Below are 12,459 nucleotides of genomic sequence, written 5' to 3'. Positions count from 1 at the left end.
GCTGGTATAGTTGTCGGTGGCGTATGCGTTGTTGCTCTCATGGGGTTGGCCGTCCACCTTGCACTTAAGAATTCTTGGTAGTTGGAAGAAAAGGGAAATGGTTCATTCGACGTATTGAGCCAACCTCACAGACGAACACCCAAGCATGATCGCCGGGACACACGCAGTGGATGGGTCGGCAGTCAAACTGCCACGAAATTTCGCCTCATCGAGCTGCCAGGGGGGGTCACAGGCTTGGGGAATCAGAACATAGGCGACCAAGAGATACATACATCGTATGGAGTCGAGGCGGAGTCGCAGAAGAGGCCATCTGGTCGGAGAGGTGAGGTGGTAGTGGGTATTTATCAAGACCATTATAATTGAGCTGGATTCTAGGCCGTCTCAGCTTCCGCCTGTTCTGCGTTCTGCTTCTTCGCTTTGTCAAAATCCGGCATTACTTTGGGTTCGTGCCCCAGAGCAACTACATCAACGTCAGTCAATAACCTGGCATTCCTTAGCTGGAAAAGGGATAACACTAACGCCTATCGAAGAGGAAGTATGAAGTGACGAGAAGGATGGGCATGGCGACCATGGCAGCGGTCCACTTCCTCGCCGCCGAGCCGTACGCTTTACGGTATTCTTTGCTGCCTGGAGCCGGTGTTTTGGGGGCTTCCGTCGCCGCGGAAGAGGGCAGAGTGGTCTGACGAGCTTCAGGCCGCGCAGGGGCAATTGTGGGCGTAATCTTGTGCGCGACCGGCGTGGGAATTGTTGTCGGGGCAGCCTTAGACATGGTTGACGCGGACGGAACGGTGGGGTTTGCGATAGGTGCCGCCGTTGTAGGGGCCGAGGGTGTCGTAGCAGGTGTCTTAACCAATGTTGCTGCAGCGGCCACAGACGTGGCGATCTGGGGCTTTGTTGTAACGGCGGCAGGCTTCGAGGTAATGACCTTCGCAGCGGTGGCTGTTTTCGCGGCAGTCGCCTTCTTGGGCGCAGTCGCGGATGTTGAAGTCGTAGTCTTCGCCGCCGTCCTCGTCGCCGTCTTCGTAGTCAGGTTGGCAGCGGGTGCAGTCGTCTTCTTCACAATCTTCGTGGCTTTCGCAGCTGTGCTCGTGGACGTGGCGGTCTTGAGCGCCGCAGCAGCAGCGCTTGTCTTAGAGGCCGCGGCGACTGTGGTAATGGGCTTCTTCGTCGCGGCAGCCGCAGTGCTGACACTTTTTTTCGTTGTCGTCGTCGTCTTCTTGGCTGCCGCTGCAGCCGCGGTGGTCTTCGGGACAGCGACAGTCGCGGTCCTGGAAGTCGTGGCTGTCTTTGCGCGAGTCGTATAGCATCGTTCCGCTAGGAGCCCCGCGCGACGCGGGGTCACCGTCGACTGACCAGCAAAAACACGCCAGGTGGTGCTCGTGAGCGATCGAGAGAGAGTCGTTAAAGCCATGGTGAGAATCTCGTTACAATAGCTGAAAGATTTCAAGGTTGCCGGCGATGTTTCGTTTCAAAGCGCGGTTGGTGTGGTGTAGCTCGACAATTTTTCTCCTCGCATTCGGTCCCGAATAGTCATCTCGCTCTACGAAGAAGATTGGACAGGGATGTGGTGCCGTCAATTGAATTGCACCGTCAACAGATCTGCATTATGGGCGCAGAATGCGACTCTAGCTCGGGAAAGAGCGCGTTCGCGTCGTGATGGTTCATGCATTGGAGATTGTCGACAAGCCAGAAATGTCGCTGACATCAAAATGGACACCTAGATCCTTGGACACAGCTGGCGCCAGGTGGTGCCGTGCTTATCGCACACTGGACAGCAGTACCTCACCTAGGTGGATCAGGTTTTTCCGTCACGAGCTTTCAAGGCTTCTACGCTTGAGGAAGTCAATGTCAACGACGTGCTATCCTAGTTGGGGGTCTCCTCCAAAGCTCAGATAACCACATGCTGGACGAGCATATACACGAGCACGTACAGCTGTGGGCATTTTGCAACAAAGAAACAGCCAAGGCAATCGCATGTGCTGCCGACGTGGGAGTCTGGTTCTCTCTCTTAGCATCTCCAGCAGGTCCTCCACGATGCATGGCTGGGAACGTCATAAGTCCCATACAAGGGGGCTGGCTACCGGAACGTTATTTGATATTAGCTGGCAAGGTCATGTTTCTGAGGCTTTTCCCGCTCACCCTCGTCGGGCCCAGTCCAGTGCGGAATGCTTTTCGACCAGTTGACGGTACCTGCCGGCAAGTGGTGGCACAAAGGTTGGTACTGGGTAGATTCTCCGTTTCGCGCCGCTTCGCGCCTTAGGTATACTGACTTGCAAAGGTGCAGAGCCTCAATAACCTAGTTGGTGAGGGATCTTGTCATGATGATTGAGAGATGCTCACGACTTGCTCGGTACATGGGCTGACGGTGACCGCGGAAGTCTGGCATTACTCAGCATCTCTCTACTACATCTCGGTCAAAGACCAGCACCAGCAGTGCTTGCCTGAGCAGAATTCAAGTGGCTTTTTATACCTCTTGTGGGCCTTATAGGCTGTCTAGGCGACGCCGCGAGTGGCCATCGCTCATCGATGTTTCGATTGGCCCTCGACTAGGCACACTGCTTGGGCTTTGGCAATTCCGAAATTTGAAAGCAAGACGGCAAAAGCGATTTATACCGCGATCGCCCAACTCAGGCACAACAGTTTCTACCTACGGAGATGCCGTATCATCGGCCGGGGGTGAACAACTGCTTTCAGCGTCTCCACGAGGGCGCCATTGCGCGTTCAGAATCGAGCACCAGGGCTTCTGACGTCTCTTTGGGGATTTGACCCTATATGCAAGTGCGTACAGGCCCAGTATTGCCAAAGAGTTGCAACGAAACGGCAGCGGGAGGCCGGGGTCATAAATGAAACGAGATCACGTCGATCTGGTCATCCCTCAAGGTGTTGCATGGCAATTGTCGAGAGACTTTTGCAGTACCGAACGGCCTGGACGCATGCCGTCGAGCTGAGGATGGTGCCACCAGGATGCGATGGCAGTTCGCTTGAGAGTCTGCGTAATTGCAAACGGCCCAATTGGGTGCTGCATATTCCCTTGTATAATTACCGCATTGTTTTCCTCTCCTTTACCGACAACAATGCAGTGCCAACCTTCGAGCAATGGCGCGGTGGAGGAGGAAAATAATTGGGGATCAAGGGAAACCCCGCTCGGGTAAGTGAGACACCCTCCGTCCAAGTTGTTCATCATGGCCTGATCATCTGCAGATTGATGTAGCAGTGAAATGCAAGTATCCATGCCCACAGTCAATCCATGAAACTACGGCTCCCTACGGCGGCATACAGTATGCGGTTGAACTGGGCGTTGCCGTCAATTTAATCCGATTACGCCGGGCACTCTGCGAAACCAGACAAGAGAAAGCGGGTGAGTGTTTGACCATCTTTTTGTTTGTTTCTCTACTTGTTGCCGAGATTTTAATGAGATCTCTAATGCATCCTTGTATCTCTAGAGCCAGATGTGGTATCGTCCTACCCCTCGCCGGTGTCTCTGCTGTTCCTTTCCCCACATGCAAATATGCAGACATTCTTTGGTTTGACTTCTGCGTGGCTACCCCTTCACCAATATGTTTAGATTCCTACTTGGTGCTATTAAAGCGCTCGATGCCATTCTTGATGCGCTTGTCAATGCCCTTGGCCATCTTCTCGAGAGGTAGCCTGTCATCGATGCGCTTAACGATGCGGGAGACAGGGGGTTCAACACGCTTGATGCCCCTCTCAGCAGCCGGGGTGAAGTACGAGATGTTTCGCTCCCAGCGAGGAGCCCACTTTGTCGTCTGCATGGCGAGACGCTGCTCGGCGCCGGGTAGCATGAGGTAGATGGGGAGAAAGGCACCGACAGTGGCGACACCGTAGCAGAGAGTCTCGGTGGACTTTGCGGCAGGGATACGCGGAGCCATTGTGAAATCTGCAGGAAATGAAGTCGAATTAACAACAAGCCAGAAGGATACGGTGGTATTGGTACAGTGTATGACGGGTAGTGGGTGACAAAGTCGACGATGTAGAGTCAAGGGATGCACCAAGGAAAGCCACGCTGTTCGTACCTTTCAATGTGTCACGCGTAAGAAGGATAATAATAATAGGCGCCCAAGTACTACGGCTGATGGAAAGAGGTTGGGGTCTCTTAAGCGTTGCAGTTGGCTCAGCGTTGGTTGATGCGTTTCTTGAAGTTAATGGATGCAGCGGTTGAATGTGTCTGAAAGATGGATGAGATGATTAGATGGATGAAGACAATGTCGCACAGCGAAACCCCAAGGGCAGATGCTGTGAGGCAGATGGCGTCCTCTTAAAGGAATCTTGGATTCAGGGGCAGCGCCTCGACATCTACCCGTCCTGAGCGTGCGGGGTAAGCCAGATCATCACGCGGACAGCCAGCCATACGTCGCAGGCCAACGAGGAGGCGAGGGGAAGAGGGGCAAGGAGAGTACGTTGAGTCCAAACGAGAGAAACCAAGCAGAGCGAGGAGACGCACGCACACCCAGTCGAAAAGCAAACCAGGGGCGATGCCTTTGTCTGCGCTTGTGTAGGGGCAGGTCAGTCGCCTGGTGCAACGCTACAGACATGAGTGTGGGCAGATCAGTGACGCAAGCATGGCCTGGTCCATAGCGATTCGGATACCGTTGACCGGCGTGTACCTCCTGGCGGTGGTTCAGCGAACATGCCACCTCTGGAACACCAGAATGTTGTCCAAACTGGCCATTGCCGTGGGTTCTCGTTCGAGCTCGGATTCGACCCGTCTCCCTAGATAGGTAAGGTAGGTAAGTAGAAATAGATAGACGGGTCGACTGTTAGAATGGAAACAAACACAACCGAGGGGACCCTGATGTGTCTCCCTAAAGTGCAAAGCGCCCGCAGGAAATGCACACTCAGCAGGAGGCCACCCCACACGAACCATCCAGGCCAGGAAGGTCCGAGGCAACGTGCTGAAAACAGTCTTTCAATTGCATGAATGACATCCAATGCCGCTTCCTCTGGACTCTGAAGGTGTCGGTGTGCTGAGGTGAGCCGGCTGCAGCCAATGGAAACAAAGACGGGCAGGGAGAAGGCACGGCGGCGCCAACACACGACCACTGTGGGGCGATTAGCAACAGGGGACCCGCCTGAAACCCACTTCCCCAGACGCTGTAATTCCGGGGAAAACAGCGCTAAACCTCGAAGGCGCACAGGATCCCCAGCGCGCCCCCCAGTGGTCCCGATACCCGCGCCCGCACCACAGCTGGGTGCAGCGGCACAGCGGGAGACACTGGGCACCGCGCCTCCCGCCCCCCTCAGGGTCCACCCGCCTGGTCGTGTCAGTGATGCTGACAACGTGGACTCACAATCAATCGGAAAGCAAGACGCAGCCCCAGCTTGTGCACTTTGATGCTGAGGACGTGCCTCCAATTCCCGGGAACAGATTCGCGCAATGAGGGAGGGTCTGCGGCGGTGACTTTTGATGGCGACCGCAAACATCAGTTCATTAAACGATTCTTCCCCTACCTGACCTGCCACTTTTGTTTTCTAATTACCCAACCAAAGTATTCGTACACATATCGGTTGGACGCAGCATGGAGTGGTACTTTAACCAATGGATGGAAGTAATAGAGAGTGGGCCCGGGTATGTGCCGGTACCTCCGGGAAGCTTGCATTGGATCGTCGCCCAGCCCGCACCGAATGGGGTCAGGTGGCAGAACCCCCCTTCAGCCACCATATGGCGTGCCAGGCATCAGGTTTGGCTCCTCTCGCGATGTTGAGTCAACACCAAGTGCCAGATGCCTTGCTCTCTTACATATGAAGTGGAGTCGCAGACTCCTAGAGCCTCAACCAAGATGGTTATCCCAGCATCACTTTCACCATACATAAGCCGAAAGAAGTTTTGCGAAGCAACCGTGAACTCCGGCCATTCGGATATTTCGAGCACCGCTGCTATCCCTCACAATTGCACAATTTATCGAGTGCCCTCAGCCCAACCCGTCGTTTTTCCTCCGACAGCCAATCTCAGGTCCAGCCTCAGAGCCGTCCTGTGTTATCCAACCCATTTCGAATCAGGAGAGAAGACAAGGCTCGAGATATATGCACATACTCTTCCGATCGGGTACCCTGTAGCACTGCGCATCCAATCCTCGCCAGTCAATACTCGCCATCTATATCACCGATGGCACACATATTGAGCTCCCAATCTGCAGCTTGTCGCAGTTGAGCTTGTTGTTGGCCTTGATCAGATCCTCCACGCTCATCTTATGTTTCTCTGCAATAGCCCAGCACGTATCACCTTTGTGGATCTTGTACGGTGCCGCCTGTCCACCACACTGCGGCAACTGCTCCGAAGGCGTCCGGTAAAGCCACCAGGTAAGCAACATGAGGAATAGCCCGATGATAAGGAAGAAGTTGAGCAACGGCTGCCAGCTCTGTCGCCAATTCTTTCTCTCCTCCTCCCACATGTAGTGCCTGAGGGCAGCGTCGATGGGCTCGTGGCGCGAGGGTCGTCCGCCGTTCGATACCTGCGTCAACTGGCCGTATTCGTTGCCTGGGGCACCTTCCCAGTAGCTGCCGTCTGCATCACGGTATGTATATATCTGCGTGTCGGCATCGTAGCCCACTCGCTGCATGCCGTCTGGCAGCCGTTCTTCGTCCGTGTCGTAGCGGGAGAAACGAGACATGATCGGAAAGTTCGGAGGCGATGGGTTCGAAGGTAGGTAGAGGCAGTGGAAACGGATTTTTGCAATGGGCTTTCTCGAATTCGACCGACTTCAAGTCATTCTTACAGCGGGCGTTGTTTTGATGAACACGCAAGCAATAGCAGTGACCGCCGTGGCTCATCCAGGGGGCTGAGTTACTGGGGCTGAGCGTCAGTCACCCCACGCAGACGTCACTTACCTAGGTAGGTGTCTGCTTATGTCATACCGAGGATAGTCCGATAAACCGGTGCGTTCGCCGCCTCAACGAAAAGGCTCTTCCGACCAGTGCAGCCAGAGCAGTTCCTCCATGTCAAGCACTCAATCGTCCCCTTGGCGAAGCATCTCGCCATTATTCCATTCAAAGTCGCACATCAGATTTTCAGCTCCAGTAGCTAGACTTGTGGTGGCACCTGCCCGCAGGTGCCTCAGTGGTCTATGCAGCCTTGCCACCCAGCCCTTCTCCAGCGAGTTTCTCCCGACATCACCACTTTCGCCCAGCTACGTGCCTCGTCCGTAATTCACGGCTTCCTCGAATGAGCCATCCATTTCCTTACGTCTCTTTGAGACAGGTCTTCAGAAGGTCCCTCTCGATAATCATCTCTTTCCACGAGACCAACTCGTCCACGTTCCAGTTCACCCACACGAATCGTCCGTTCAGAAAAGCAGCCTTCTCCGAGGCTGCCCATACCACGAAGTCTGCTGCAAGCTTCACATCAGTTTGTGATCTGTTCAGCTTGGACTTGGTTAGCATGGCCGACTGCACCGCCCCGGGATGGAGTGAGATGACGCGCGCCTCTGACGCGGGTATTTCGATGGCGATGACTTCCGCCATCCGCAGAATCGCCGCTTTGCTCGATGAATAGCCACTCAGGCCCGGCATGCTTGTATCGTGCGCCGCTCTGGTATTGATATTGATTATGACACCCGGAGTTCTGGCCCTGTGTCCTCTGCGGTGTCGGAGGTAAGCCTGTGTGACAACAGCTGTACCGAAGACGTTGGTCTCAAACGCCTGCCACCAGTCTTTCAAATCCGCGTCGACAAAAATATCTGGCTCCGGGAGGTATCCAGCATTGTTAACCAGTATGTCTGGAGACCGTTCCATTTTGGAAAAGGCGGCTGCGACGTCGTCCTGGTTTGATACACTCCCCACATGGTATGATACCCTCAGATTGACAAACTCCGTCGCAAGGTTCTCAGCGGTGTCCCTTAGCGTAGACTCATTTCGACCCATGAGAATGAGCTCGCCCACGTTGGCTTCGGCGAATGAACAGGCCATGGTTGTTCCGATTCCTGAGCCACCTCCGGTCAACAAGACCGTCTTGCCCGAAAACTCCTCCCGGACTAGAGTTGGTGACACCCCTGGATATGTCTCGTAATGTTCTGACTCGATGAAGGACGCCATGGTGAGATCGGAGTGTTTTTTGGGTAGGTGTCTGGTCGTTTCACGTCTAGGGCCCGCGTGAGGGTGTATAGCAGACCGTCGCTGGTTGGGTCTATGGCGGAGACATGGACAGCCCATTGGGGGTATCCCTTTGTCTCCTTCAGAGCAGCTTCTGGTTCATATGCTTGGCTGGCAAAGCGGATGATGTGGCTGCGACAGCTCGGCGGTCAATGCAGCCCTATTCCCACGGGTAAGCAAAGGCCTGAATGGTAGAGGTCTGAGCATGTTAGAGTTCAGGACTTCCGTGAGAGTGATACCACAGATGTTCTGACTAATGAGCCGCAGTCCGGACGGCAACGGTTGCGATGTCGAGGCCTCGGTCATAGTGTCGATCATTGAATGAACATTTCAAGTGCTCTTCAACCACAGAGGTTGAATTGTCTCGAATTTGCGTGGTAAGGGACATGAGAGTAGACTGTTGTTAAATTTTTCACTCCACATGGAGTGCCCATACTAGGTTTGAGCCAGTTCCTGTGGGCTCAGGCCATCCATCCTTGCTACATTTCATTCATCGTTCTTTCGCTTCCAGGATCTCAATGTTCGTGAAGTCGGAAGGGTCAAGAACGGGTTCGCTCTGACCACACGAATACACCCCGAACATAACTCCGCAGAATGCTCCACCCACAGGAGGATATATGGTCAAATCTTCAGATTTGAACGAAATGTTTGCCGTGATTCCGCCGATGTCAAGACTCATCTCGTATTTGGTCGGCTGCGCAGCGATGGCCAGCTGCACATGGTGATCCAAGTCCAGTCCCGGGCATGCCGAGGTCTTGGATCGAAGAACAGGGTAACCAACCTGTAGTCATCAGCAACAGCCACAAGTGTCGATGCTCCCGGACTCTGTACCTTGAGTTCGCTGACCTTGCCTGTAGGCTCTCTTGTCACAATTGTCGGAACAGCCGGGCTTCCGTCATCCTCCCGCACCGCCGCAATTCCGATGGTAGCGTATGAATACTGGCTCCACCAGATGGTGATGCCAGACTCATATCCTGCTCTGCTGGGTTTGAAAAGCATCTCCGCCCTGAACGACTCGTTATATGACGTCTGCTTCCTGAGCAACATCGCAGGAGACTCTGGGCTGTTGAGGTCGAAACAGTTTCCGAATAGCCTGAGATACCCCGGACGCTCAGTGAGGCTGTAGCAAGGCTTTATAGGTGTGTCTAAATGTGTCAACTGCGGCACTCCAGTGCGATTGATGCACACCACATACTCTTATGGTACCAACCAAGCTCGAGGCTAGACTTTGATAGGTCCGCCCTCCATCTCACCCCGACTGCATTTGCCACTGGTGCTTTCTGGACGAGCTCCCTGCCGACAGTTCGGAGAGTGATATTGCGACCCTGGTTGAATATGGGCCAGTCATCTACCCAATCGACCCGAACGAGGAATGTCTCACGGCCCATCTGGGGCTCGATATACTTGCCCTCGTACTTCACGGGCCGAATACCTAGCATCACCGCCCACCATCTGCCATCACCATCCTCAAATATGTCGCAGTGGCCGGTTCTCTGTACCTCTTCTTCGGGGCCGTTGTACCACAAAGCCTGTCCTTGCCCTTCCCATGGACCATATGGGCCGATGTCACTCCTGAAAACCCATTCCTGGTGGCCCGCTTCGGTGCCGCCCTCGGCGGTGAACAGGTAGTAGTACCTCCCCTTGCGAACGATGTGGGAACCTTCAGCTATTCCGTGCGGAGACTCACGGATGACTTGAGGGGGTGTGAGTGTCCTCCCCGTAGTGATGTCAATCTCCGAGATGTGGATTGCAAAGTCTTTCATTTTCAGTCCTGGCGTTCGCTTGCTCATACGCACTGTGGTAGAGAGATAAACCTTGTCGTCGTCATCCCAGAATAGCTGGGCTCCTCGTTAGAGATAACATACCAATGTCGGGGACTGGGACTCACATCCTGATCGAATCCAGGGTTGTCAAAGTAAACAGGGTCTGACCAGGCATTGTCATCCCAGATGTTGTCCGTCCAAACATAGAAGCCCCTTGGGAAGATGCGTTCCTGCGAATGAATGGATTAGATGAGCCGCCGCCAGTGATAACAGAGGATCTCACGTCGCTTGTCGGTCGATATCTCTGAAAAAGACCATTGGCCAAGTACCAGCGCTTTTCCTTGGGCCGATAGCGCAGAGTGCTTGCCCAGCTACCTGCACCAGGCTCAACTGTTCGCATCTCAATTTGACTTCGGCGTGTAAGTGCATGACCAATATGTTTCCAATTGATCAGATCTGTGGACGAGTAGATGGCGCATCCAGGGAAGTACTCGAAAGTTGAGGTGGACAGGAAGAACGTCGTCGGAGTGGAGTTTGTGGCTGGAACGACGCATACAGTCGGGTCTGGATTGAAGCCCGGAATCACGGGGTTGGAAAAGACAGCTCCATCTCCAACGGATGCCATGGTGATGCACCTCTCAGTGGGAGTCAAGCTGTTCCAGTGGATGTTCGATTCAGCACCAGACAGACCTTAGGTCGCTTTCAGAAGCTTCCTACAAACAGAGAAAATCCGGCTTATAGTGCTTTTAAGCTGGGAGTTGGTCTCCAGATGCTTAGTGATCGTGAGCCGGTGCTCGTCAGTCGGGATCATTTTCTCCAGCAATCACAGGCCGTTCCCAGCTAGCTAGGCGATCTCCACTACTTCCTAGTTATTAAGCAGCTAAACTAGAAGGAAGTCTAAGAACCTATACTAAAGCTAATAAAGATAGTATACTTATATACTTAAAGTTTAAATATCCTACTTTTATTTATATAATATTAAAAGCTAGTAGTTAAAAATATTAAAAAGTTTAAAAGAATATATATATAACTTAAAATAAAGTTATCCTCTTTGATATCTCTTAAAGTAAGATTTACTAGTTATATTATATAAGGATTACTAAGTAGGGTTATTAGTAAGCGCTTAGTAAAACCTTAGCTAATTAATACTTTAACTTTCATAGTAAAATCTTTACTTTTTAGGAATTTAAAAGAAATAAGTTATAGTTAATATATTAAATTAACTCTTATTATAACTTTTAAACCTTTAATAAACTAAGAACTTTAACTAATAAATATAAGTTAGAATATTTTATAAAAGGGGTAATATTTTACTAAATAGTTAGTAAATAGATTTTAATATAAGTAAGCTATTAAAGTTTATATTTTATATGAAGCTATTCTCTTTAAATTTTTATTTAGATATTTATACATTTATGATAAGATTAAGTTAGTTCAGAATAATATTAATTAAATAGAAAAATATAATTAATAACTTTATTAACAAAGTAATTAAATATATGAAGTTATAGAATTAAATTTATAATTATTTTATTTTAAATAACTAAGAATGCTATAAGCTTTTCTACTTAAGTTAGCTAGATATATATATATACCTATAAAGACTCTTAATATATAAAATATAAGAGTTAAACCTTATAAGTATAGAAAAGTATCCTTCTTAAATTATAGTATACAAGACCTAAATATTAAGTATAATTATATTCTTATTCTTATTTACTTTACTTACATATAGTTTTAGCTATTATTATTATAACTTCTAGTTAATAAGAAAACTATAATAATTAGTAGCATAACTTAATATCTTTTTCTCTTTTATAACTTTTTTCTCTTTAATTTTTTTTAATAATAGTTATAAAAAGATAATATAAGAGATAAAGAATAATTTTTGATTTTATATTTAATCTTAGAGTATAACTTTAAGATTTTACCCTTTTATTAAGTTTTTTAATATAACTTATAAAAACACGTAATAAGAAGAATAAAAAGAAAAACAAATTTATAGAGAATAATACTTAATACTTAACTTTAATAGCTAATTACTTAAGTTCTCTAACTTTCTTACTTTTTAATAATATTTCTCTTATTAATAATAAAAATCCCTTTTTAAAAAACTAACTATTTAAAAAAGCTATAATACTAAACTTAAAATATTAAGTAATAGCTAAGATATTATAGACTTTTTAATAAAAGTACTATGACTAGTAAAATACTACTAACTTTAGTGGAAGGTTTTATAACTAAACTATACTTTTATATTTTATTAATTAAAATAATAATAATAATATACTTTTTATTAACTTAAATAATAAATATAAAAAGAAGAAGTTTATTTAGATTGTAAATAATTACTTTACTAAGGAGATTACTTTATCATACTTAATAATATACTTAATATTATTCTTATCATTAAAGTATTATTAATATTAAGAAATTTTATTATTTTAACTTCTGAAGAAAAAGATAATATCTTATTAAGAGCTGGTAGTTAGAGGAGACTAAAGAGTTTATAAAAAGGTATATATTACTTAAGAGGAAGTTACCCTCTTAAGCGTCCTTAAATTATAAGCTTATAAAGATTATACTAGTT

The 12,459-nt window shown here is 49.0% G+C and overlaps 4 protein-coding genes across 4 annotated transcripts; 1 reads left to right on the top strand and 3 right to left on the bottom strand.

Annotated features, from left to right (window-relative positions):
* Positions 1-371: 371 nt before the first annotated feature.
* Positions 372-1,411, bottom strand: CGCA056_v009168 (uncharacterized protein; the record flags this gene model as incomplete). The annotated part of the gene is made up of 2 exons (XM_037324415.1): positions 372-460; positions 520-1,411. The coding sequence occupies 2 exons, from the start codon at positions 1,409-1,411 to the stop codon at positions 372-374; spliced, it is 981 nt and encodes a 326-aa protein (XP_037176618.1).
* Positions 1,412-6,113: 4,702 nt separating this feature from the next.
* On the bottom strand, positions 6,114-6,629 carry CGCA056_v009167 (uncharacterized protein; the record flags this gene model as incomplete). The annotated part of the gene is made up of 1 exon (XM_037324414.1): positions 6,114-6,629. One exon carries the CDS (start codon positions 6,627-6,629, stop codon positions 6,114-6,116), a length of 516 nt encoding a protein of 171 aa, XP_037176613.1.
* Positions 6,630-7,180: 551 nt separating this feature from the next.
* Positions 7,181-8,431, top strand: CGCA056_v009166 (uncharacterized protein; the record flags this gene model as incomplete). Its single annotated transcript, XM_037324413.1, has 6 exons — positions 7,181-7,451; positions 7,511-7,608; positions 7,667-7,779; positions 7,837-7,997; positions 8,188-8,278; positions 8,374-8,431. The coding sequence occupies 6 exons, from the start codon at positions 7,181-7,183 to the stop codon at positions 8,429-8,431; spliced, it is 792 nt and encodes a 263-aa protein (XP_037176744.1).
* Positions 8,432-8,596: 165 nt separating this feature from the next.
* CGCA056_v009165 (Non-reducing end alpha-L-arabinofuranosidase BoGH43B) lies at positions 8,597-10,494 on the bottom strand (the record flags this gene model as incomplete). The annotated part of the gene is made up of 5 exons (XM_037324412.1): positions 8,597-8,887; positions 8,938-9,251; positions 9,302-9,944; positions 9,995-10,099; positions 10,153-10,494. The coding sequence occupies 5 exons, from the start codon at positions 10,492-10,494 to the stop codon at positions 8,597-8,599; spliced, it is 1,695 nt and encodes a 564-aa protein (XP_037176615.1).
* Positions 10,495-12,459: the final 1,965 nt, after the last annotated feature.

Source organism: Colletotrichum aenigma (genome assembly GCF_013390185.1).
Source record: "Colletotrichum aenigma strain Cg56 chromosome Unknown KSG_Cg56_contig06, whole genome shotgun sequence".
Classification (NCBI taxonomy): domain Eukaryota; kingdom Fungi; phylum Ascomycota; class Sordariomycetes; order Glomerellales; family Glomerellaceae; genus Colletotrichum; species Colletotrichum aenigma.
This window is presented reverse-complemented; position numbering and strand designations above follow the sequence as displayed.